Here is a 27,919-nt window from a genome sequence, read left to right on the forward strand (position 1 = left end):
CATTTTAAGCATGGCAAATTACATAAGAATAGTCATACCGGGTCAGTCCAATGGTCCATCTAGCCCAGTATCCTGTTTCCAACAGTGGCCAATCTAGGTTACAGATACCTGGCAGAAACCCAAGTAGCAGCAACATTTCATGCTACCAATCCCGCGGCAAGCAGTGGCTTCCCCCATGTCTATCTGAATAGCAGACTTTGGACATTTCCTTCAGGAACTTGTCCAAACCTTTTGTAAACCCAGATACACTAACTGCTATTACCACAACCTCTGACAACGAGTTCCAGAACTTAACTATTCATCGAGTGAAAAAATATTTTCTTCTATTGGTTTTAAAAAGTATTTCCATGTAACTTCATTGAGTGTCCTCTGGAGTTTTTCAATTTTTGAAAGAGTAAAAGAATTGATCCACTTTTATCCATTTTACACCACTCAGGATTTTGTAAATCTCAATCATATCCCCCCTCAACCATCCAAGCTGAAGAGCCCTAACCTCTTTAGCCTTTCGTCATATGAGAGGAGTTCTATCCGCTTTATTATTTTGGTTGCTGTTCTTAAACCTTTCCTAATTCCAGTATATATATATATATATTTTTTTTTTTTCTGAGATATGGCGACCAGAGTTAAACCCAATACTCAAGGTGAGGTCGCACCATGGAGCGATTGAGGCATTATAATATTCTTGGTCTTATTTTCCATCCCTTTCCAAATAATTCCTAGCATCTTGTTCATTTTTTTGGCTGCTGCCACCACTCACTGGCCAGCAGATTTCAGTGTGTTGTCTACAACAACACCTAAATCTTTTTCTTGGGTGCTGACTCCTAAGGTGGACCTTAGCATCAAGTAACTATGATTTGGATTATTCCTCCTAATGTTTATCATTTTGCATTTGTCTACATTAAATTTCATTTGCCATTTGGATGCTCAGTCTTCCAATTTCCTAAGGTCTTCCTTCAATTTTGCAGTCCGCATGTGTTTTAACAACTTTGAATAATTTTGTGTCATCTGCAAATTTAATCGCCTCACTCGTCATTCCGATTTCCAGATAATTTATAAATATGTTAAATAGCATCAGTCCCAGTACTGATCCCTGCGGCACTCCACTGTTCACCCTCCTCCACTGACAAAAATGACCATTTAACCCTACCCTCTGTTTTCTATCTATGAATCAATTCCTAATCCACAGAAGGACATTGCCTCCTATCCCATGACTTTTTAATTTTCTCAGGAATCTCTAATGAAGAACTTTGTCAAAAGCTTTCTGAAAATCAAGTTGCACTACATCAACGGCTCACCTTTATCCACATGTTTTTTCATGTCTTCAGTGAAGCAAATTGGTGAGGTAAAACTTTCCCTTGCCTGAACTCATGCTGAATTAAACCATGTTTGTTGTTGACTGGTGTAAGCAGTTGCACCTAGATATTAGCAGACCAAGGCCACTTTGCACTAGTGTTCTGTATTTGTAAACTGCTTAGAATATGAGGTGATAGAAACATACATGCATACATATAGTGGGTTAGATAAGTCCTAATGCCATGATAGAATGGGTGCTCCGTGCACCTCTTTGTGTTGCTTATATTTGGCGTGATTTTATAGAACTGCCATTGTCCATAACGTCCCACAGATCAATCCAGAGATGGGCAGGTAATGTCCCTCTACCAGCAGGTGGAGATATAGTAAACCTCTGAGGTTCTCTCTACGTGGACCTGCTCATCCACCTTAACCTCAGTGTTCTCTCTATCTCAGCAGGTGGATGGACATATCTTGTACAGCTCTCTGGATGGGCCTTGCTCCTAGCCTGTTCCCTCGGGTTTAGTTGAGCGTGGGGTCTTGACTGGGCTTGGCCATGTTGGGGTACACCTGATGGTGCCAGGTCCCTCTCCTTCCCCTTCCCATCATGTTTGCCTTCCAGCAGGCTAACGCTTTGGCTTTTCTCACTAGATCTCTTGCCTTTCTAAAAAAAAACAACCCCAAAAAACTGCAGGATGGACCAAAACAGTTCTCTGTGCTGTTCCAACCAGGGAGTATTTTGACCTTCACTAGGAAAGTGTGAATGTTTGGCTCTCTGTTTTGTTCTCCTCCCTTGTGGGGGATTTCAGCTGTGACTGGGATTTAGTGCTATGTCATTTTTGCTTTTCCCTTTTACTGCCCACATGGATCTTTCAGGAGCGGTTCCCCGAGCACTGCTGGCGGTTCTGGGCCTGCATGTTTGTCAGATGCATGCTGTCTGGGAGGATTGGCTCTACCGCTTTGGGGGGGGGGGGGGAGCTATGCATTTTTGGCAGGTGTCGTGGCTTTTTGTTTGCCAGCAGCTGCCATCCTGTTTAGCATGCTTCAGCTTTGTTTAAACAGATTGCTGTTCCCAGTCTCTCGCATCCATGCGCTTCCCGGACTCCAGTCTCTCCCCTCTAGCTTGCAGGCGATATTTGCAGGGCTGTGGTGGTACTCTGTACAGCGGATGCTGGTCTTCCTGCGCTTCTTGCAGTGTCCGTTTTCTTTCCCTTTTGGGGCATGATGGCTGTGAGCCATAGCTTGTTAAAAAAAGACAAAACAAAACAGTGCTGTGCGGCCCTACAGCTATTTTGGGATGGCCCCCCTGGTGTTTCTTATTGTGACTGCATTTCCTTTTGAGTGGGATCTGAGGCCAGTTCACTTTGAAGGTCACCCCTACCTTGATAGGGCTCTATTTTGGGGACGTACATCCTGGGGCCTGGTTTTGTCTCCCTGGTCCAGGCATTTTCTTTATTTCCTTTAGCTTCTGGGGTGGTGATAGGATATTGGCTTGGGGATGCCACCTGCCACTGTTCTATGTTACCAATACAGATGTGGTGGCGCTGGTTATCCGCAGTATGCAACCCCTTGGGTGCCTCTCCCACCTGTGTTTCATGACTTCATTGCTGGTTTCAAGTTCATGGCCGGCACAGAGGTGTGTTCTCCTTTACATGGGTTCTTTTGCTGAGTTGCAGCATTCTACATGACATTTTTCTTTGTTAACCAAGGGCTTTCTTCAGGTGGTTTGATGCTGGCAACCTGGGATCCTGCATGGTGTCTTCACAGCTCTCTTACTACTGCTTAGCACATCCCCTTGGTACCCTGTGTAGTGCCAGCAGCTTCAAGATTGTGAGTGCCAGCTTCTGGCAGACTGTGGTCTGGTGAGGCTGTGTACACCTTAGGACCCTAGCTTCTTGGGGGAGGCATTTGTGCATTCCTGTACTGGCAGTTGCAGTACCTTGGTGTCCTGGGGGCTAGCGATACTTTATTTACAGTAAGTGCCGGATTCTAGCGGGCTTTAGTCTCATAGTTCAATTTCTTCCTTGGTGTGATTGCATCATTGTAGTAACATAGTAAATGATGGCAGATAAAGACCTGAACAGTCCATCCAGTCTGCCCAACAAGATAAACTCATTTTACATGGTGTGCGCTACTTTAAATGTATACGCGAGTTTAATTTGTCCTAGCCTTTCTCAGGGCACAGACCATAAAAGTCCATCCAGCACTGTTCCTGTACTAAAGGTTCTGAAGCTAACATTGAAGCCCCTTAAAATTTACACTCCAGCCTATCCATATCTATTCAGCCACGATCAGGGTGCAGACCGTAGAAGTCCACCAAGCATTGGTTTTACTCTCCAATTACCGGCTTCGTCGCCAAATCTTGGCTAAGATTCCGTAGATCCATTCCTTCTACACAGGATTCCTTTGTGTTTATCCCATGCGCGTTTGAAATTCCATTACCGTGTTCATCTCCACCACCTCCCGCGGGAGGGCATTCCACGCATCTACCACCCTTTCTGTGAAAAAATACTTCCTGACATTACTCCTGAGTCTGCCCCCCTCCAACTTCAATTCATATCCTCTAGTTCTACCGCCGTCCTGTCTCTGGAAAAGGTTTGTTTGCGGATTAATACTTTTCAAATATTGGGACTATGTGCAGCTGTTGGGCTCTATGACGGCCACGATGGAAGTAGTGCCCTGGGCCAGGGCTCATATGAGACCACTACAACACTCTCTGCTGCAGCGCTGGACTCCGGTGTCGGAGGATTATGCTGTGCGCCTTCCCTTGGACCCAGCAGTGCACAAAGCGCTGAGCTGGTGGCTGAAGACAGACAAGTTGTCTGCAGGGATGCCTCTTGTGACCCCGGAGTGGATTGTCGTCACGACGGACGCCTCTTTGACGGGCTGGGGAGCCCACTGCATGGGAAGGACAGTACAGGGGCTCTGGTCTCCTGCAGAGGCAAAGTGGTCTATCAACCTGGAACTCAGAGCCATTCGGTTGGCGCTTTTGGAGTTCCTCCCGGTACTGGCGTTGAAGCCAGTACGGGTCCTGTCGGACAATGCCACGGCTGTGGCCTATGTCAACCGCCAGGGAGGTACCAAGAGCGCCCCTCTATCCAAGGAAGCCATGAATCTATGCCAGTGGGCGGAAGCGAACCTGGAACAGCTGTCAGCGGCCCACATTGCCGGAGTCATGAATGTCAAGGCGGACTTTCTCAGTCGCCATACCTTGGATCCCGGAGAGTGGCAGTTATCGGCTCAGGCGTTCTTGGACATCACGAAGCGCTGGGGCCGGCCGAGCCTAGATCTGATGGCGTCATCGGCCAATTGCCAAGTGCCGCGCTTTTTCAACAGAGGACGGGACCCTCGATCTCTGGGAGTAGATGCTCTTCTCCAACAGTGGCCGACACAGGAGCTTCTCTATGTGTTCCCGCCCTGGCCCATGTTGGGCAGGGTACTAGACCGGGTGGCAAAGCATCCGGGCCGAATAATCCTGGTGGGTCCGGACTGGCCCAGACGTCCCTGGTATGCGGACTTGATCAGACTCTCAGTGGACGACCCTCTGCGGCTGCCAGTGGAGCAGGGCCTGTTGCATCAGGGTCCCGTGGTGATGGAGGATCCCTCCCCCTTTGGTCTTACGGCCTGGCTATTGAGCGGCAGCGTCTGAGGAAGAAGGGCTTCTCAGACAAGGTCATCGCCACTATGCTGAGAGCGAGGAAGCGCTCTACTTCTACTGCTTACGCCAGGGTTTGGAGTACCTTTGCAGTGTGGTGTGAAGCAGGCTCACTTTCTCCCTTCACTGCTCCAATTTCTTCAGTGCTGGCGTTCCTGCAAGAAGTTCTGGAGAAAGGCCTGTCGCTCAGTTCCCTTAAAGTCCAGGTAGCGGCTCTGGCTTGCTTCAGGGGCCGCCTGAAGGGTGCTTCCCTGGCTTCGCAGCCAGATGTGGTGCGTTTTCTCAAGGGAGTTAATCACCTGCGCCCTCCTGTGCACTCAGTGGTGCCTGCGTGGAATCTCAACCTGGTACTAAGAGCCTTGCAGAAGCCGCCTTTTGAACCCTTGTCGAGGGCATCTCTGAAAGACCTGACGTTGAAAGCAGTCTTTTTGGTGGCTATCACTTCAGCCAGAAGAGTTTCCGAGCTCCAGGCACTCTCATGTCGAGAGCCTTTTCTGCAGTTCACTGAGGCAGGAGTGACTATTCGCACAGTGCCTTCCTTCCTGCCCAAGATTGTTTCTCGCTTCCATGTGAATCAGCAGCTCTGTCTCCCTTCCTTTCGTAGGGAGGACTACCCAGAGGAATACTCTGCTCTCAAATTTCTGGATGTGAGATGAGTCATCATCAGATACTTGGAAGTGACCAATGATTTCCGGAAATCGGATCATCTGTTTGTCCTGTTTGCAGGTCCTCGTAAGGGTCTGCAGGCTGCTAAGCCTACAGTGGCAAGATGGGTCAAGGAAGCCATTGCAGCGGCTTATGTGGCCGCGGGGAAGGTGCCGCCTATTCAGCTGAAGGCTCACTCCACTAGAGCTCAGGCGGCCTCGATGGCAGAGGCCGGGTCTGTCTCCTTGGAAGAGATATGCAAGGCGGCAACTTGGGCATCGGCCCATACCTTCTCCAGGCATTACCGCTTGACTGTGGCTGCTCGGGCGGACGCCCGGTTTGGAGCTTCAGTGTTGCGGTCAGGGATTTCAATGTCCCGCCCTGGGTGAGTACTGCTTCGGTACATCCCACCAGTCTATGGATTGATCAGCATGATGATATGGAAGGTAAAATTATGTATCATACCTGATAATTTTCTTTCCATTAATCATAGCTGATCAATCCATAGCCCCTCCCAGATATCTGTACTGTTTATATTCTGGTTGCATTTCAGTTTAGTCTTCAGTTCCTGTTCAGGAGGACTTCGTGTTCAAGTTTTTTCAATTGGATTCTTCAGGAGTTGAGACGAGTTTGTGTTACAGTGAGCTGCTGCATTCCTCTCCCCTCCGTTTTACGGGGCTGGATTGAGACATAAATTTTGCCGGCGCTCCCTCCCGCTTCGGCGGTGTTAGGGTCAGTCAGCTCCTCCCGCGGTTGCGGTTGCAGGATAAGCCAGATCCCCCCGCATCGGCGGGGTGGTGTCCCTCCCCCGCTCTGCGGGGATGAGCTGGACGGATTCCCCTCCCCCACTTGTGTGGGGATGAGCTGGGTTAATTCCCCTCCCCCGTTTCGGCGGTGGTGAGCTGGGCAGAGTGTCCCTTTGTGGGTGTAATTCTCTAAGTGCTGAGTCCTGCGGATGGAGCTTGGATATCGACATACTGAGGAGTTTCCGGCAGCACATGACCACATATAGGGAGGCAAAAGGATTGCTCTCTATCTCCACCTGCTGGTAGATGGACACAACCCACCAGTCTATGGATTGATCAGCTATGATTAATGGAAAGAAAATTATCAGGTATGATACATAATTTTACCTTTCTTATTTAAAAAAAAAAAAACAACAGCAACAAAAAGGATTGAACAACTCATCAAACTGCAGTTTTCCACTTCAGATAAATATGGACAGGAGCGGTGGAAGAGGAGCCTATTTGGGCGTTATATAAAGGCAGGAGACGACTTCCATGTTGGATTTCTTCTTCTTCTTCCAGTGCTTTGGTATCGACAATACTGAGGTTACGGTGGATGCACAAGTCCACATATAGTAAACTTCTGAGGTTCTCTCTCTACCTGCTGGTAGAGGGACATAACCCGCTCATCTGTGGATTGATCTGTTGGGACTAATGGAAAGAAAATGATCAGATAAGGACTAATTTTACCTTAATGTGTGCACCCTGATTGTGAATGTTGGTGCCTATTTATAGAATAGCCCCTATCTGTGTGTGTTGAGAGGGTAAAGGTAGTTTTATTCTATGGATATGAGCATGATCGTCTCTTTATGCTGAGGGTGTGGGGATGCTGAGTGTCTCCTCCAGCTGTGTTGGAAGGTTGGATGTCTTTGTAGTGTGAGTATTAAAAGACCTTTAACAGGTTTATGTTGTCAGGGTGATGATTTCTGCACTGTTTTATTTATTCATTTACCTCACACCTTTACCTAATGTGAGTTACATTCACGTACGTATTTTCCATGTCTCTAGTGCAGTGATTCCTAAACTAGGTTCCTGGTTCCATGAACTCTTTTCAGGGGTTCTGCACGCGAGGAAGTCAGTGTCATGCTTCAGCCGCCGAAGCCAGCACTCCTACATGTGCTCAGTTATGCATCATAAACTGAGCATGCACAGGAGTGCTGGCTTTGGAGGCTAAGACACACCATTGAGTTCTCGCTGCTCAGGCAGCTTGGGCACGGATGACTTCAACTAAACTAAATTAAAGGTAGGCCCTTCCAATGCACCACAACATAAGGAGAGGGGGAAGACACTGGATCGAGGGTGTGGCTGGGGAGGGGTGGTCGGAGAGAGAAGGGGAGAAGCTGAATTGAGGGTGGGGTGGTGAAGGGGGAGAGAGAGCTGGTCTACAGGAAATGGCAGGAGATGGGACTTGAAGGGAAGGGCAGCAGAAGTTGGATGGGACAGGGAAGAGGGGATGTTCCTCAGTGTATGAAAAAATATTTTAAGGGTTCTGCCATTGTAAAAAGTTTGTGAACACAACCCTAGTGGGCGCACAATCTAAGCATGTATTTTTAGTTCACTCTCTGTATCTCTCACAGAATTCCTGGATGTGATTAGAGCATTCTTGGTGCTTGCTGTTATCTCTAGCTGCCTTGCTGTGTTTTTGGGTGTTTACAGTTTCTTTTGCAAGAAAGTCACAGCCGCCCTTCTCTCCTCTGTGGTGTGCAGCTTTTTGTCAGGTGAGCATGGACATGAACCTTGTTACTGTTTTAGTACAATATGGGGGTAATTCTGTAAAGTGAGTGCCAAGATTAAGGTGACAGGAATATGCATGAATGAGATCAATACTGGAATATATACGTGTGCATATACACATGTAAATGCTAGAAATCTTGCAGCATGCTATTCTGTAAGTATGTGCATATGTTCCATAGCATGTACTTTGCAGGTGAGCATTCACATGAGTGGAGTCCTGGCGGGGCTGTCATGCACATAACTTACAGAATACTGCCATATATACTCATCTATAAGTTGATCTTGTGTATAAGTTGAGGGCAGTTTTAGGACTAAAAATGGCCAAAAAGGCTGTGACCATGTATAAGTCGAGTCTGGTTCCCACATTTGCTCCCTCCTCTCCAGCTCAGAATCTAATATTGTTTCCACTGTCCCTTCCTCTCCTCTAGCATCTCCTTTGCCTTTCCCAAACCCACCCCCTCTTCCCAAAGCCCACAGCTTTATAGATTTCAACAGTAATCATAACAAACTTTAAAGCCAGAAAGAAACAGCTAAATCCTCAGAATTCAGTATGTGAAGATTATATATTTATCCCTCACTGATGGTAAGTCTCTCACTTTAAACTTCGGCAAGTTCACTAAAGCAAAATGTATTTTCACAAATTACTCACCCTTCTTATCCAAAGAAAATGTTTTATTTAGCAGTCAGTATTTCTCAGCACTCACTTACACTCCTGTTTGTTTTTTTGCTAAAAGAAAATCAGAATTTCACTCACCAGCTCTTTCCACACCATCTCAGCTAAATTACCTCTTTGGCAGATGGCTCGAGCAGTAGGTTCAAGCTTTTAGCTGTCTCCTGATATTGCCTGCACACTTCCCTGCAGATGTGTCCTCCTCTCAGTGTACATGCTCAACACAAACATTTAACCAGCCACAACATTTACAGATTTTAAACAATCGTTACTGTTTATTTTTATCACTCCAGTCTTACTTGTACACCTTTTCAAACCTCTTGTTTTTAATTTGAATACTGTTCAAGCTCACCCTGAATTAAGAGAGCTTCCCGCACCAAGAATACATATAGCACTGGCTGTATCCTACTACTACTACTGTTTAACATTTCTAAAGCGCTGCCAGGGTTACGCAGCGCTGTACAATTTAACAAAGAAGAACAGTCCCTGCTCAAAGGAGCTTACAATCTAAAGGACAAAAATGCAGTCAATCAAATTGGGGCAATCTGGATTTCCTGGATAGAGGTCCAATGGTTAGGTGCCGAAAGCGACATTGAAGAGGTGGGCTTTAAGCAAGGATTTGAAGATGGGCAGGGAGGGGGCTTGGCGTATGGGCTCAGGGAGTTTATTCCAAACATAGGGTGAGGCGAGGCAGAAAGGGCGGAGCCTGGAGTTGGCGGTAGTGGAGAAGGGTACTGAGAGGAAGGATTTGTCCTGTGAGCGGAGGTTACGGGTAGTGAAGAAAACGTTTCTCCGACTCGTTTTAAATTTACTACATTGTAGCTTCATCGCATGCCCCCCTAGTCCTAGCATTTTTGGAAAGTGTGAACAAGATGCTTCACATCTACCCGCATAGACAGTATTGCAGTAATCAAGACAACAGCTAAAAAATGAAAGGATTAATGCTTGGAGATTTGAGATATCAAAGAGATGTCAAATTGCTCTGAGTTGACGGAAAACCAAAAAGGTGACCTTAGTTAAATGCGAGACTTGTGGCAGAAAAGAGAGAAGAGTCAAGGATAATGCCTAAATATCTAAAACTGGGATACTGGAATGATTGACGTGCCAAAGAGAGTAACAGGGAACAGAGGGGGTAGAGGTGCTCTAGAGAACCAACATTCAACAGTTTTATTGATGTTAAGTACTAATTGATGGTCTCTAAGCCACCTGGCGACTGACTCGAGGCAAGTATGAAGCGGAGCAAGGGAAGGCGAGGATGGGGAGGTGGGATATAGTAGAAGAATGTTATCTGCGTAAAAATAGATTCCAAAAGATTGGGTGAGGGCAGAATAGGACTCAAAAAAATATTAAAAAGAAGAGGTGAGAGGATTGAACCCTGGGGTACCTCATGATCCAATTCCCTTTGTTCAGAAGCAGTATTGGAGAGAATAACCTGGAAATAGCGGCAAGAAAGGAAAGAGTTGAACCAGGACAGCACCGTACTTGAAATTCCTAGAGAAGACAGATGAGCAAGTAGAAGAGAGTGGTTAACCAAGTCAAAAACTGCAGAGAGGTTTAAAGAAACGGCTAAGACAGTGTTATATTGATTGAAGTGGGAGTGGAGCTCACTGATGAGGGCAGTCATGACAGTTTCCGTACTGTAATGTGCCCTAAATCTTGATTGCCGAGGAAGATGTAAGCTGAGTGAACACAATTTTTTCAAGAACTTTGGACATATAGCAGAAGTTGGAGACCGAGCAATAGTGGTTAAGAACAGTAAGATCCAGGGTGGGATTTTTCAGAATGGGGCGGACTATGGACCACTTCCATAGACCAGGGACCTGGCCAGAGGATAAACTAAGGTTAATCAGGGATAACCAAATTGGCAGCAGACCCAACTGGTATTTTTTCACCAGGAGGATAGAAGAGGATCACACGGGCAATAAGTAGTCTTGATGAATGACATAGAGGCATATTTTCAAAGCACTTTGGGAGGCTAAGTTCCATAGGTTTCTATGGAACTTTGGGAGGCTAAGTGCTTTGAAAATGAGCCTGATAGTTTTTTGCAGGGACAAAAGGGCTGGGGCATCAAAGGAAGACCAAGAGGAAGGACCAGCCTGAAAGTGTGGTGAGCTATACCGAGGGTTGGAGTGTCATTGTGAGGTGCAGGAGGACTGGGCAGGACTGAGAATTTATTCACTAAAGTATCTTATTGAGAAAAAATAAAGAGCTTCAGCTGAAGGAGGTTTGTGCACAATATTTGTTACTTGGGGTGTTGTAATCTGTTTGTAAATGGAAAAATATCTTTAGAGGGATTAGAGGATGGTAGAAGTTTCTTGGCAATGAATTCCCTTTTTTCCTTTAATGATAATTAAAATCGTGATGAAATTGATGGCATTTCTGGAGATTGGCAGGAGTCTTAGACTTTTTCGCTTCTAGGCTTGACAGTACTGATGCTTGAGAAGCCATAGAGTAGATGAGTACCAAACATTCCTTTTTAGATGAACAACATTGATGAAAGGTGTCACGGTTGTAGCCATGCCCCATGTTTATACTCACCACTCTTCCCAGTGACCAGGCCCCGTGGCTGCTGTAGACTGCTTTTTCCCTGTTTCCCAGTCGTGTTCCAGAGATCATTCTAGTCCTATTCTGGTGTTCCAGCATTCTAGCCTTGCTCTGGTGTTCCTGCAGCCAAGCCTCATTCTTAGTTGTGACATCGTCAGTAAAGTCCTTTATAAAGCACCTTGGAACTTTCATGCCTTGCCTTTGCAACGGAGGTCTTCAGATGAGTTCTCATCTGTGTGTGTTTGTTGCACTTCCCCGCCTGCTTCTGCTTTGTCTCTGGTCTGTAATCTTGCTTCTGTTCTAGCCCTGCTTGCATAGGCGGTCAGTGACCCAACTGTTTGGGGAGGCTAAAGGGGGTGGGGTTAGGGGTGGGGCCAGGGGCGGAGCTTATATCCATAATTGTCTGACAACACACAGAAAAAAAAATAAGTAAAAATAAAAGTCACAATTAATACCTTTTATTAAATTTAGATATTAGATACATATCATATGTCAAAGAATAAAGTGGTTGCTCAAAGCATATACTAACCACAATCGCTCAAGTGCAAAACACTATGCACAACTTTGTGCAAAAACACACTCAGAACCTTACTGTACCATAAATATTACACTGGGCAGACCCTAATACACCAGTATACCACCCAGATGGAAAATGCAGACTGTCAACAATATGAAACAAGGGATCATAATATCACAATTCTCATGTAGAGCCACAAAACACCCTTTTAGGGTTGATAGTGTTCACAATGAGCTCCTTTTATTAGCTTGGGTCGGAAGAAAAGCACAAAGAAAGGCACGAAGTTAGACACGCGAGGTGTCATTGGTAACTGAACAATTGAGTACCATCTCCAGTGTGGACTATTTGCAGCCTGGTTTGACGTTTCTTTTGAGCCCTGGATTCACAACGACCAGATAAGTGACGTTGGACTTTTTGAGAACGGGTTCATTATTAAGCAACTGAAATTACCCTTTACTTAAGATCCAAAATAAGGGGTTTATAGGACCAGGGTGTTATGAAGGTGCACCATGGGGGGTTGGTATTTTTGAATAGGGGTGGTTTACCTACTTTTTGGCTCTTTTTTGGTATGTCAGTGTCGGGGGTCAAGAGTTTTTAAACCATCCGGTTTTCTCAAATTAGATTGAGTTTTTTCGGTTGGTTGTTTTTCTCTACTCCCCCGCACTTGAACCAATGATAGTAACCTACTCCTCGGTAGAGTGGTGAACCAGGCACAAGTAGCATTAAGGTTCCCATGAGGTGGTTTGAGGTTCTCGGTTGGTAATAAGTTTAAATCCCGATTGTGGATTTTAGAGTCTTAAGGTGGGTTACATTCCTATACATATTTAGTACTTCCAAACCTGGTTGGGTAGATAGAAATACTCCTTTTATTAGCAACCATTTGTAGTAGTAGTAGATCCTTCTTCAAGAGGTAGTGTGTCATGATTTAGGCTCTACACCCTTTCTGATGTTTTGGTGCCACCTCAGTAAGGCCAACACACAATCTCTCCACTGCAAAACACTATACACAAACTTGTGCAAGAACACACTCAACCTTAGCAAACCATAACAGCACTAATTCCAAGGATAGGATGAGCTACAACCTTATGCGTGGAAAGGCAGCACTGTAATTACACTGGGCTCTAAAACACTAGTACACAACCTAGTGAAACAAAACAAAAAGAGCTGCAAATACTACACACTAGCAGAATACTGCTCCTTGATCACACACGAAAAACACATGACACAACAGATATGAAGGCAAAATACTGAACTGGAAAGTTACCTCAAGAAGTCAGACTCGGCATGTAGCAATACTAGAAAAATTGAAACTTGCAAAATATCACAGATGCACGTTTCTAAAAGCTGACATATTCCAATTAATAATTTCTGAATAAAAAATGTTTTCTACTTTTGCTGTCTGAGCATTTAGTTTTTCTATTAGCTTTGGTCCTAGTGTCCTTTTTTATGCAGTGTGTTCTTTCCAACTGATATTTTTTCACACACCATGTCCATCATTCTCCTCTGTCTTTATGCATCCTTTCTACTATCTGTAGCCCTGTCATTCCTCCAGTTTCAGCATTTCCGATCCAGCCCTTAAATTCAGCAATTTTCCCTCCATCCATATCCAGCATTTCTCCTCACTCCCCTCCCCGCCATCCATGTGCATCTACTTCCTCTGTCTTCCCTCCCCTCCATCCATGTCTAGCATTTCTCCTCTCTCTCACTCCATCCATGTGCATCTCCTTCCTTTGTCTTTCCTTCCCTCCATCCTTGTCCAACATTTCTCCTCTCTTCCCTGCCCTCCACTCTATCCATGTCCAGCAAATTCTCCCCTCCCCTCCTTCCAAGTCCAGGAACTCCATTCTCCCCTGCCCTCTCCTGCATCCACCCATTTCTAGCAAATTTCCTCTCTCCCCTGCCCCCATTCATCCATCCATGTCCAGCAATTCTCCTCTCCTCTGCCCTCCCCTCCATCCATCCATTCATGTCCCGCAACTCTCCATTCTCCCCTGCCCTCTCCGCCATCCATCCATATTCGGCAAATTTCCTCTCTCCCTTGCCCCTTCCATCCATTCATGTCCAGCAATTCTCCTCTCCCCTGCCCCCATTCACCCATCCATGTCTAGCAATTCTCCTCTCCCCTGCCCTCCATCCAACCATGTCCAGCAACTCCATTCTCCCCTGCCCTCTCCTTCATCTATCCATATCCAACAAATTTCCTCTCTCCCCTGCCCCTTCCATCCATCCATGTCCAGCAGTTCTCCTCTCTCCCCTGCCCTCCCCTCCATCCATGTCCAGGAACTCTCCGTTCTCCCCTGCCCTCTCCTCCATCCACCCATAAACAGCAAATTTCCGCTCTCCCCTGCCCACTTTCATCCATCCATGTCCACCAACTCTCCATTCTCCTCTGCCCTCTACTCCATCCATCCATATTCAACAAATTTCCTCTCTCCCCTGCCCCATCCATCCATGTCCAGCAATTCTCCTCTCTCCCCTGTCCATCCATCCATGCCCAGCAACTCTCCATTCTCCCCTGCCCTCTCCTCCATCAGCATTTGCCCTCAAAATGTTCCGATCCAGCCCTTAATTTCAGCAATTTTCCCTCCATCCATATCCAGCATTTCTCCTCACTCCCTTCCCCATCATCCATGTTCATCTACTTCCTGTCTTCCCTCCCCTTCATCCATGTCTAGCACTTCTCCTCTCCCACTCCATCCATGTGCATCTCCTTCCTTTGTCTTTCCTTCCCTCCCTCCACCCTTGTCCAACATTTCTCCTCTCTTCCCTGCCCTCCACTCCATCCATGTCCAGCAAATTCTCCTCTCTCCCCTCCCCTCCTGCCATGTCCAGGAACTCTCCATTCTCCCCTGCCTTCTCCCCATCCACCCATATCTAGCAAATTTCCTCTCTCCCCTGCTCTCATTCATCCATCCATGTCCAGCAATTCTCCTCTCCTCTGCCCCCCCCCCCATCCATCCATCCATGTACAGCAGCTCTCCATTCTCCCCTGCCCTCTCCTCCATCCAGCAAATTTCCTTTCTCCCCTGCCCCCATTCATCCATCCATGTCCAGCAATTCTCCTCTCCTCTGCCCTCCATCCATCCATGTCCAGCAACTCTCCATTCTCCCCTGCCCTCCCCTCCATCCATGTCCAGGAGCTCTCCATTCTCTCCTGCCCTCCCCTCCATCCATGTCCAGGAACTCTCCATTCTCTCCTGCCCTCTCCTCCATCCACCCATATCCAGCAAATTTCATCTCTCCCCTGCCCCCATTCATCCACCCATATCCAGCAAATTTCATCTCTCCCCTGCCCCCATTCATCCACCCATGTCCATCAACTCTCCATTCTCCCCTGCCCTCTCCTCCATCCATCCATATCTAGCAATTCTCCTCTCTCCCCTGCCCTCCATCCATCCATGTCCAGCAACTTTCCATTCTCCCCTGCCCTCTCCTCCATTCACATTTGCCCTCAAAGTGTTCCAGTCCAGCCCTTAAATTCAGGAATTTGCCGTCCATCCATATCCAGCATTTCTCCTCACTCCCCTCCCCTCCATCCATGTGTATCTACTTCCTCTGTCTTCCCTCCCCTCCATCCATGTCTAGCATTTCCCTTGTCTCCCTTCCACTCCATCCATGTGCATCTCCTTCCTTTGTGTTTCCTTCTGTCCATGCTTGTCCAACATTTCTCCTCTCTTCCCTGCCCTCCACTCCATCCATGTCCAGCAATTCTCCTCTCTCCCCTCCCCTCTATCCATATCCAGGAACTCTTCATTCTCCCCTGCCATCTCCTCCATCAACCCATATCCAGCAAATTTCCCCTCTCCCCTGCCCCCATTCATCCATCCATGTCCAGCAATTCTCATTTCCTCTGCCCTCCCCTCCATCCATCCATATCAGGCAACTCTCCATTCTCCCCTGCCCTCTCCTCCATCTAGCCATATCCAGCAAATTTCCTCTCTCCCCTGCCCCCTCCATCCATCCATATCAGGCAACTCTCCATTCTCCCCTGCCCTCTCCTCCATCTAGCCATATCCAGCAAATTTCCTCTCTCCCCTGCCCCCTCCATCCATCCATATCAGGCAACTCTCCATTCTCCCCTGCCCTCTCCTCCATCTAGCCATATCCAGCAAATTTCCTCTCTCCCCTGCCCCCTCCATCCATCCATGTCCAGTTCTTTCCTCTCCCCTGCCCCCATTCATCCATCCATGTCCACCAACTCTCCATTCTGTCCTGCCCTCTACTCCATCCATCCATGTCCAACAACTCTCCATCCATCCATATCCAGCAAATTTGCTTTCTCCCCTGTCCCCTCCATCCATCCATGTTCAGCAATTCTCCTCTCTCCCCTGCCCCCTCCATCCATCCATGTTCAGCAGTTCTCCTCTCTCCCCTGCCCTCCACCCATCCATCCATGTCCAACAACTATCCATCCATCCATATCCAGCAAATTTGCTTTCTCCCCTGTCCCCTCCATCCATCCATGTTCAGCAATTCTCCTCTCTCCCCTGCCCCCTCCATCCATCCATGTTCAGCAATTCTCCTCTCTCCCCTGCCCCCTCCATCCATCCATGTTCAGCAGTTCTCCTCTCTCCCCTGCCCTCCCCTCCATCCATCCATGTCCAGCAACTCTCCATTCTCCCCTGCCCTCTCCTCCATCCATCTCCAGCAAATTTCCTCTCTCCCCTACCCTGCAATTCTTCTCTCCATGTCCAGCGATCTGTTCTCTCCCCCTGCCCTCCCATCCATGTCCAGCAATTAACCCTGCCCTCCCTCAGCTCCCCGACAGTCCTCCTTTCCGTTCCTTCCTGCCCCCCCCCCAAGCGTTTAACCCTTTTACTTTCCGTGGCAGCGACATCAGTGAAGTAGAAGGCACTGCGGGCTCGCCTCCAGCTTCTCCCTTCCCTCTTCACACATTGTCCCGCCCTAGCAGAAACAGGAAATGCATCATCGCAGATGGTGGAACACTGAGGGAAGGAAGAAGCTGGAGGTGAGCCTGCAGTGCCTTCTCCTTCACTGATGTTGCTGCCACGGAAAGTAAAAGGGTTAAACACAATCATAGACACGTGGGGGGGGGGGGAGAGCAGCCAGGAAGGAGGGACCGTCGGAGAGCTGCCTGGCTGCTGCGCCAGCCCTGCATTTGGGGGGGGGGGCAGCAGCCAGGGGAAGGTCACGGTAAGCCTCCCCAAGCCTCTTAAATGGGGCGCCTATTTCTGCTTGCCTTCAGCTTCAGTCCCTACCCTGCTTGTATTCTGTCCTGCCTGTTCCAGTCCTGCCTGTCTTCAGCTTCAGTTCCAGGCCTGCTTGTTCTAGTCCTGCCTCTTTTCAGCTTCAGTTCTAGTCCTTCAGCTTCAATCCTTGGTTGGGTGGTTCGCCTGCTGCTGCCGTTTGCCGGCAACAACCCAAGGGCTCACTATCCTTGAATCCATGACAAAAGTTTTTTTGAGCAACCCTGTTGAGGCCTTCTGTCAGGATAACATACTAAGATTCAGTCTGATCATTCAGTGATTTGGATGAAAAGTCCAAAAGGACATCAAAAAGAGATGGGGAGAGAGAGAACACATTAATCTGGGAAAGGGCTCTAGTCCAATAGCTAGTAGTAGAGAATGACACGGGGACAAAGTTTGTCCCCTGGCCCTTCCCCTGGCCCGTCCGTTCTGTCTCTGTCCCCACCCCGTCCCTGTGGGTTCTGTCTCCGTCCCCGCAGGTTCTATCCCAGCCCCGTCCCGTCCCCATGGGCTCTGTCCTCATCTGCAGGAGCCTCGAACAATTATGATTTTATATTTAAATCATTCTATTAAAGTATAAAAAGGAACAATATACTGTGCAACTATTGTGTATAAATTACAAATAGAAAACAATAATAACAGCGAGCAGCTATAATAACACTCCTCACCACCATCCTCTCTACCTTTCCAACCCTCAACAATAGCTGATTTCTACTACCCCAAGGAATCCTAATCCACCCTGTTAAAATGTCCAGGGCTACAAAATACAACCCGTTCTGTATGCCCTAGAGGGGAGAAATATGCCCTATGAAGCACTATTATGATTTTTAAATCTGTGGATGAATAAGAAGTCATCAACAATCTTGGGATTCAGTCTAGCTCTCTTGTCTTCCATAGTCCTTCCTGCAATAGAAGATGTCTTCTTAGAAGATGTGCTGGTAGCAGGAATGTACAGGTTCCCGCATGCAAATATTGCTAGTTGTGGCCAGCATATTTGCTTGTTTTTCCAAAAAAAAAATCAAAATATTGTTGTCTGCATCACTCAAACATAAATAACAGTCCAGTTTATTTATTTATTTTAGTTACATTTGTACCCCGCGCTTTCCCACTCATGGCAGGCTCAATGCGGCTTACATATACAGGTACTTATTTCATTAACAGGCTTCAAAGTTTGACCTTGTCCTCGTGGGCTCTGTCCCCATCCCGTCCCCGCAAGCTCTGTCTCTGTCCCCATCCCTGCGGTTACTGCGGGTCCCCGTCCCCGTGTCATTCTCTAGCTGGTAGATAACTAATGGTGTTGCGGGATGCAAAGGTACAGAAAGGTGAAAGAGGATGAGAGAGTGGTCAGAACAAGAGGGGGGGTTGAGAGAAAAGGTTGACAGGGATTCATGGGACTCTTGCAGAGTAAGCACTAGATCTAGTGAAAAGTCACATATCTAGTCGGGTACTTCTGGTACTCCACTTGATTACAAAGTATGAATAGATCCTCTTCTCAATGAAAAACAGGTGATATAGTGCAAACAGTATCATTCTCCCAGATCTCACTCTGTTCCCAACATGGTCCCATATTTCGCTATGTCCAGTGTCTTCAGGAGAACAGAATGCTTGGCTAACTTGGGAAAGGATTTTCGTGGCCACTCCAGTTTGCAGATAAATGACTTTTCACTTGATTTGGAACTTTGAAATACTGAGTATTGAGCTATTTTGGACTATTTGAAGTAATCATCAAGATTTTTTTTTAGGACATTCGTTTAGTCCATGAGGTAGGCAGGGTGGACAATCTGGTGTGATGATGGCTTGATTTAGAGTGGAATATAACATCATTGAAATTGCTCTCAATATATGAGCAACAATCACAATTATTATATATAAAATATTTTATAGTGAATAAATGTGAATTTAAGGATTATTATTAGGTTTCTTTGTAAAGAGGTGAGATCTTTAGAAACCAAATAGATTATTATGCTCTGACATATTTTTAGTGTTACATTTTAACTGCCAAACCTTTGACCATCCTAATTTTTGAAGATCTCTTCTCATGGTTTCTACTCCCTCTAGGGTATCCACTCTATTGGCTATCTTCGTGTCATCTGCAAAAAGACGGACTTTTCCTTCTAACCTTTCAGTAATGTCTCTCACAAATATATTAAACAGAATCGGCCCCAGTACCAACCCCTGAGGCTCTCCACTACTCACCTTCTTTTCCTCAGAGTGAATTCCATTTACTACCGCCATCCTCTGTCACTTGTCGGTCAACCAGGTTTTCAGTCCAGTTCACCACTTTGAGACCTAAGATTAGCTCTCTCAGCTTATTCACGATTCTTCTGTGAGGAACCATATCAAAGGCTTTTCTGAAATCCAAGTATCCATTTCTTTGGTCACCCAGTCAAAGAAATCAATCAGATTCGTTTGGCAGGATTTTCCTTTGGCAAAGCTATGTTGCATCATATTCTGCAACTCATTGGATTCTAGAAAGTTAACTATCTTTTCTTTCATCAATGACTCCATTATTTTTCCTACCAGCCTGTAGTTTCTCACTTCTTCCCTGTCTCCACTTTTGTGAAGAGAGACCACATCCACTTGTCTCCAATCCCGCGGAACCTCTCCTATCTCTAAAGATTTATTAAATAAATCTTTTAAGAGGTCCCGCCAGGATTTCTCTAAGCTCCCTCAGTATTCCGGATGTATCCCATTCGGCCCCACAGCTTTGTCCACTTTCAGATTTTCAAGTTATTTATAAACGCTTTCTTCCATGAACGGGGCAGTATTTACGCCATTCCCAGATCTACCTTCAGCAGCCGACCGCAGTTCCTTCTCCAAGATTTTCTTCTGTGAACACCAAAGAGAAGTATTTGTTTATCACTTTCACTTTATCCTCGTCACATTCCACATAGCTATTCTCAGCATCTTTCAGTCTTCCAACTCCATTTCTAACTTTTCTCCTTTCCCTAATATATCTGACAAAGGTCTTGTCACCTCTCTTCACTTCACTCAAGTCCACACTTAGGAATCCAAGACCACAATATAGGGGTAAATTACCAAATAACAAGGCAATAGTACCCGTGTCACGGCTTTGCCGTGCCTCTTCTTTCCGCAGCACACCTGCTGACCCACAGCTGGGTGCCGGAGTCGGGTGTCGCGTCACACCCTGGGCCATTCCCCCACTCCTACTGTGTCTCATCTTGCCTGTCTCGCTCATGGGGTGCTGGGGTTGGGTGCTGCAGCTCATTCCGGGGTCTGCTGTGGGTCTGGTGGACTGCTCGCCTACTGGTACTGGTCTTCCAAGGCATTTTTTTTACAAGTGCGCTGAAAAATGATTCTGGGCGCACCTAAAACACATGTCTATACTACCACAGGCCATTTTTCAGTGCGCCTTTGTAAAAGGGCCCCTAAACTGTTCGTGTCTCCCAGTAGGCACACGATTCCGTGTCTCTGATGGCTTCCTGATTATAGCTATGAACACACATTTCCTTTGCAACCAAGAAAATTCCAAGACTTTATTGACGACGTCATCTGCCCAGTCTCCTCCCTTCACACGGCATACTATGACTTCCACATGCACAGAGAGATATAGATCAGAGCTGAGAGAGGAGTATTCTTTCATGCATTTCACTTCTCGGTGTTAGATTCGTTGACTCTGCATGGGCTTGCAGGCAATATATAAGAAATTTAATTTTAAAAAATTAGCAACAGTTTGCTCACAATTGTTTTATTCCCCTGTACACTGGAAACAACTTGTTCATTTTTTGTATAGTTTTTAAAGTTATTCTTTCTGTTGCACAGGTGGCTTTGCTATTATAGGGATGGCAGTATTCACTCACTATATCCCAGCGTTCGTAAATGATGCACAGCTAGGCTTTACATTACAACAACTACTACAGCCTAAACAACTACTACAGCCTAAATGTTTAGAAGACTCCTGGTATGGACACGTTGATCTATCACCTGAGCCGATCCCACACTCCTATTCCTGGGCTTTCTATATGTCTTGGATCACTATTCCAGCACTGTGTACTGCAGGTGAGAAGCAATTCACAGGCTTTATTGCCCTTTTTTTCCTTTATGCAATTTTTTAATAAAAAAGGATGCCATCCAGGTAGATATATTTCTGTGTGTTTTTCTTCATATCAGTGTGGTAACTCTCTGTTCACTCTCCCCCAGGTATGATTGAACTGCTTGCATACATAAGTGAGAAGAAACGAGGATCAAGTGCCAAGCTCTCTGCTGAACTTCTAGAGCACAGCACTTCCATGCCAAAAGGAGTGTCTCCTAGTGCTCCGCACCCTAGACTTGCTCAAAGTGAATTTTCAGGCTTGCTGTAGTAATGACTCTAAAAGTTCTAGCGCTGCATAACTCCAGTATATTACATTACTCCCACTTGCCAACAATCTGTTATAATACTTCCATGCCAACAAAACTGAGGATCAAAAATAGGACGGTTTTCCACAGTCTCATGTGGAAACTTGGGGGGGGGGGGGGCGTTAAAAGGCAAGGCTTATCAAATTATGGGCCCTGTTTACTAGGCCGCGCTAACATTTTTAGCACATGCTAAAAATTAGGCCCTATGTGACAAATAGGGCCTAATCTAATCTAATTTTTCATTGATCACAAAGCCATTTTTAAAAAATGATTTGCAAATTAAACATTTTTCTTTTTTTGAAAATTAGGGGTCCTTTTACTAAGGTGCACTGAAAAATGGGCTGTGCTAGTGTAGGGGCGGGTTGTGGCTACATGTAGATTCATTTTTCAGCGCGCCTGTAAAAAATGCCTTCTTAAAATTTTTGCCGAAAATGGATCTGCGGCAAAATCAAAATTGGCGCGCGTCCATTTTGGGTTTGAGACCTTACCGCCAGCCATTGACTTAGCGGTAAGGTCTTACGCGTTAACCAGGCGGTAATGACCTGCGCACGTAGAAAGCCACTTGACGCGCGTCCGCTACATACGTCAGAAAATAAAAAAATATTTTGGGGATGCACATAGCGGACACGCATCAAAAATGAAATTACCGCAAGGGCCACGTGGTAGATGGGCGATAACTCCAAATTGGTGCACGTTGGGCGTTAGTAAAAGATCCCCTCATTCAGATATTTTCTTGAAGCTACTAGCTACCTTCTCCAATACCAAAGATGTTTTTTTTTCTTAAAGTAAGATTTCAATACAATTAACTTACCTGTTTTGTGGTCAGTGTTTTTCCTGATGTGGCTTGTGCCACCTGATTGAGAATGAAATAGTTTCCTGAGTTACATTCAAAAGTTCTTGTATCGGGGGGGGGGGGGGGGGGGGGGGGTACTTTTTTTTTTTTTTTAAAGGTTTCCATGAAAGTGTTTAGTAACTTGGCAGGGGAAACAACATATTTTTTACAATTGGAACAGTTTCTGTTTGATAAAGTTCCTTAAACAGTTTCTTTGGGATATTGTTGGGGGAGTGTAGTAGAAATGGTTCATAAGGTATACTTAATAATCCACATATGGTGATGTAGAGGGGCATTTTCGATATGACATCTAAATCCGACTTTGGACATTTTGCTGAAAACATCCAAAAATCAAGTAGGGAAAATGACCTTTTTCAAACCAGAAAAATGTCTAATTTTTTTTCTTTGAAAAATGACCATTTCCTAGATCCCTGATGGCGAACCTATGACACGCGTGTCAGTACTGACACGCGTAGCCATTTTCGGTGACACGCGGCCGCATGTGGCCGCATACAGAGAAGCAGCGGAGTTCCTTGCTGACACCCGGGGCGGATCGCCGATGCGCCCCCCCCCCCCAGGTGCAGCGCGACCTCCCCCCCCCCCCCCCGGCGAAATCACCCCCCCCCCCGGTGCATGTTTACCCGCTGAGGGGGTGCCGTGTGCGCTCCTATTGGCTCCCTCCGAGTCCTCCGCATGTTCCCTCCCTGCTGTTCCCTCTGCCCCGGCTCCTGCACGGCCGTTAGGGGATCTTTGACCTCACTTCCGGCCGGCGGAGCAGAGAGCAGCGGAATGCCGTGGGGGACGCATCTCTGAGGGCCCTGTGATCACCATTACCAGCAACCATCATCCAATCTACTGTTCTGGGGTGTCGTGGATTTGTAATTGACCATCATTACTGAGATAGGTGAGGGGGAGGCTGGGAGAGGCGAGGGCATGTGCTATGGGTGCCGTTTCCCGCCATTAGAAATAGCGGCAGCCATCTTAATTTACATAAGGTGGTCAGTTAGGCTAGTTAACCCCTAATTGCCTGCAGGGCTAACAGGCTATCTATAATTCTATCTTCTGTCACTGCCCCCCTGATGGAGAACCCAAAAAATAAAAAACCAAGGTTAAGTAAAGGAAGTGGTAGTAGCAGTAGCCGACCCTTTCAAGAGACATGGACCGAGATGTATGGCATTATAGAAAAAAATGGCAGATCATTTTGCGTTCTATGTACTGAAACGGTAGCAAGCAGAACGTGGAATATAAATAGACATTTTGAAACTAATCATTCCCAGCTCTTGAAAAAAAGTGAGGATGAAAGGAAGGAATACATTTCCAGGCAGCTACACTTTTATAAGAGCCAATCTAAGTCCATCCTTAAATTTGTAAAAGGTTCTACAAATTTAACATCTGCAAGTTTGAGCATTGCTCACTCCATAGCTCAGCATGGAAAAGCACTCAGTGAGGGAGAATTTATTAAAGAAACTCTCCTAAGAAGTGCACCAGTTCTATTTCACGATATGCAGAATAAAGATGCAATTATTAAGAGAATATCTGAGTTACCAGGAAATTTGGAGTGCCTGGATCCGATTACCAGACACTTTTAGCACCCTGAAAAATATAGCAATGGCTTTACTCACAATTTTTCCCTCTACGTACTTTTGTGAAACCTTATTCTCAGCATTAAATAATATCAAAACCAACAAAAGAAACAGATTGACAGATGAAGTTAGTAGCGCTTGCTTGGGCTTGAAGTGTACAAAATACCAACCTTCAATTGAAGATTTAGCCAATGAAATTCAGCAACAAAAAAGTCACTAATAGGCAGATTAGTTAAAGAATTCCCCCTCCCCCTCACTTATCTTAGTTCACGGCACCCCACACAAGTTAAATAATATCAAGACCAACAAAAGAAACCGACTGACAGATGAACAAAGAAGTCACTAAGTAGGTAAGTTAAATAATAGTTTTGGTTTATTATAAGTACATAAGTACATAAGTAGTGCCATACTGGGAAAGACCAAAGGTCCATCTAGCCCAGCATCCTGTCACCGACAGTGGCCAATCCAGGTCAAGGGCACCTGGCACGCTCCCCAAACGTAAAAACATTCCAGACAAGTTATACCTAAAAATGCGGAATTTTTCCAAGTCCATTTAATAGCGGTCTATGGACTTGTCCTTTAGGAATCTATCTAACCCCTTTTTAAACTCCGTCAAGCTAACCGCCCGTACCACGTTCTCCGGCAACGAATTCCAGAGTCTAATTACACGTTGGGTGAAGAAAAATTTTCTCCGATTCGTTTTAAATTTACCACACTGTAGCTTCAACTCATGCCCTCTAGTCCTAGTATTTTGGATAGCGTGAACAGTCGCTTCACATCCACCCGATCCATTCCACTCATTATTTATACACTTCTATCATATCTCCCCTCAGCCGTCTCTTCTCCAAGCTGAAAAGCCCTAGCCTTCTCAGCCTCTCTTCGTAGGAAAGTCGTCCCATCCCCACTATCATTTTCGTCGCCCTTCGCTGTACCTTTTCCAATTCTACTATATCTTTTTTGAGATACGGAGACCAGTACTGAACACAATACTCCAGGTGCGGTCGCACCATGGAGCGATACAACGGCATTATAACATCCGCACACCTGGACTCCATACCCTTCCTAATAACACCCAACATTCTATTCGCTTTCCTAGCCGCAGTAGCACACTGAGCAGAAGGTTTCAGCGTATCATCGACGACGACACCCAGATCCCTTTCTTGATCCGTAACTCCTAATGCGGAACCTTGCAAGACGTAGCTATAATTCGGGTTCCTCTTACCCACATGCATCACTTTGCACTTGTCAACATTGAACTTCATCTGCCACTTGCACGCCCATTCTCCCAGTCTCGCAAGGTCCTCCTGTAATCGTTCACATTCCTCCTGCGACTTGACGACCCTGAATAATTTTGTGTCATCGGCGAATTTAATTACCTCACTAGTTATTCCCATCTCTAGGTCATTTATAAATACATTAAAAAGCAACGGACCCAGCACAGACCCCTGCGGGACCCCACTAACTACCCTCCTCCACTGAGAATACTGGCCACGCAATCCTACTCTCTGCTTCCTATCTTTCAACCAGTTCTTAATCCATAATAATACCCTACCTCCGATTCCATGACTCTGCAATTTCTTCAGGAGTCTTTCGTGCGGCACTTTGTCAAACGCCTTCTGAAAATCCAGATATACAATATCAACCGGCTCCCCATTGTCCACATGTTTGCTTACCCCCTCAAAAAAATGCATTAGATTGGTGAGGCAAGACTTCCCTTCACTAAATCCATGCTGACTTTGTCTCATCAGTCCATGTTTTTGTATATGCTCTGCAATTTTATTCTTAATAATAGCCTCCACCATCTTGCCCGGCACCGACGTCAGACTCACCGGTCTATAATTTCCCGGATCTCCTCTGGAACCCTTCTTAAAAATCGGAGTAACATTGGCTACCCTCCAGTCTTCCGGTACTACACTCGATTTTAGGGACAGATTGCATATTTCTAACAGTAGCTCCGCAAGTTCATTTTTTAGTTCTATTAATACTCTGGGATGAATACCATCAGGTCCCAGTGATTTACTACTCTTCAGCTTGCTACAATTATACATTTTTGTTATTTAAACTATAAATATCGCGAAATTATGGTTTTTTTCTCGAAGTGACACACCACCCGAGTTATGCTCGTTTTTTTGGCGAATTTTGACACACCAAGCTCAAAAGGTTGCCCATCACTGTCCTAGATGATGTTGTGTTTAGTACGTCTATCATTTTGGACCATTTTCCAAACAAAAAAAAAAAACCCGTCCAAGTGAAAAACGCACAAAATCAAGCCATTGAGTCGTAGGAGGAGCCAGCTGTCTTAGTAGACTGGCCACACAGGCATCCTAGCACTGCAGTGGGGCACCCTAGGGGGCACTGCAGTGGACTTCACATAAAAGGTCCTAGGTATACGTCTCACCGTTACCCCCTTATACTGTATGGTGAGCCCTTCAAAACCTACAAAAAACCTTCTGTACCCAACTATACACCACTGCAATAGCCCTAATGGCTGCAGGTGTCATACATATGTGGGTACAGTAGGTTTTGTGGGGCTGACACTTTCCACCACAAGTGTAATAATTAGAGTGGATTATGGCCTTGGGTCACCTTCTCTACAGTGCACTGCACTGACCACTAGGCAATTCCAGGAACCTTCTTGCTGCTCTAATAGGACTGGCCATAACATCTGGAGCTGTCATAGAGGTTGGTATGTACTGTTTCATTTACATTTTTGTGGGGTGGGAGGGGGTCAGTGACCACTGAATGAGTAAGAGGGTGTCATTCCTTTATTCCTGCAGTGGTAATTTAGGGGACTTTTTTGTGGTTTATCCGTTAATAAAACAGATCTAGACCAAAACATCCAACTTAAAGCCCTGGATGTTTTTGTTTTGTTCCATTATGGCAGAAAAACGTCCAAGTGTTAGGGACACCCAGATCCTGCCCATAACATGCTCCCTTGTAATTTGAATGCACTTTTGACGTACTTCATAGAAAAATGTCTCAAAATTGGTTTCAAAAATACCAATTTGGACGTTCTTGTGAGAAAAATGTCCAATATCAGATTTTTGCTACTTTTTGGACGTTTTTCTCATTTGAAAATGAGCCCCATTATATATTAGTGATGTGATATTGGGACTCACTTTCAAAACAGAAAAATGTCTAAAAACCAGCACAAAGTGGCAGACGGATGTCCAAATTGCTATTTTTTGAAACATATTTTAAAGACATTTTTCAATGCAGTTAATCTGCAGGTCGCTCAAATCACAAGGGGGCATGTTGGGGGTGGGATTTGGGTGTTACCCAAACTTGAACATTTTTCTGCCATAATGGAACAAAACAAAAGTGTCCAGGGCTACAATTTAGATGTTTTGGTTTAGACCTTTTTTTATCACGACTAATTCAGAAAAAGGTGCCCTAAATACTAGATGACCACTGGAGGGATTAAGGCATGACACCCCCTCCCACTACCTAAAGATGTCAAAGAAGCAATACATACCAGGCTCTATGACAGATCAGATGTTATAGCCAGTCCTGTTGGAGCAGCAACCAGGTCCCTGGAGTAGCCTAGTGGTCGGAGCAATGTACTGTAGAGAAGGGGACCCAGGCCCATATCCCACTCTAACTGTTGCACTTGTGGTAAAATGTTTGAGCTCTCCAAAACCCACTGTACCCACATATTATTATTGTAGTTCTTCCCAGATTCTTTGTTTGTGTAAGTCATTTTCTCTCTTTGTGGCCTGTATGCCGCCTAGATAGTTTGCTCTGTTAGACAGGTTAGAACTTTCTTAATGAACTTGAAACTTGATATAGGTGACACCTGCAACTATAGGGGCTATTGTAGTGGTGTACAATAGGTTTTAGGTGTGCTTTGGGGGGCTCCCCATACAATACAAAGGGGAAATGGTGAGATACGTACCTGGGACCTTTTAGGTGAAGTCCACTGCAGTGCCCCCTAGGGTGCGCAACTGCTCTGCAGGATGTCTGTGTGGCCAGTCTACAAAGAATTCTGACTCCTCCTATATCCCAATAACTTGACTTTGTGTTATTTTCACTTAGACATGTTTTTGTCCAAAAATGGTCCAAAACGATAGACGTACTAAGCACAACATCTAGCAAATG

At 45.8% G+C, this 27,919-nt stretch overlaps 1 protein-coding gene across 1 annotated transcript in view; it reads left to right on the top strand.

Annotated features, from left to right (window-relative positions):
• LOC115476795 overlaps nucleotides 1-21,369 on the top strand; it is a 38,352-nt gene extending 16,983 nt beyond the window's left edge. Inside the window, exons 3-5 of the mRNA XM_030213373.1 lie at nucleotides 7,953-8,093; nucleotides 20,831-21,067; nucleotides 21,209-21,369. Of these exons, the coding sequence (XP_030069233.1) occupies nucleotides 7,953-8,093; nucleotides 20,831-21,067; nucleotides 21,209-21,369 (539 nt within the window). The remainder of the gene's footprint in view (nucleotides 1-7,952; nucleotides 8,094-20,830; nucleotides 21,068-21,208) is intronic.
• The last annotated feature ends 6,550 nt before the right edge of the window (nucleotides 21,370-27,919 follow it).

Source organism: Microcaecilia unicolor, chromosome 8, assembly GCF_901765095.1.
Source record: "Microcaecilia unicolor chromosome 8, aMicUni1.1, whole genome shotgun sequence".
NCBI classification, from domain to species: domain Eukaryota; kingdom Metazoa; phylum Chordata; class Amphibia; order Gymnophiona; family Siphonopidae; genus Microcaecilia; species Microcaecilia unicolor.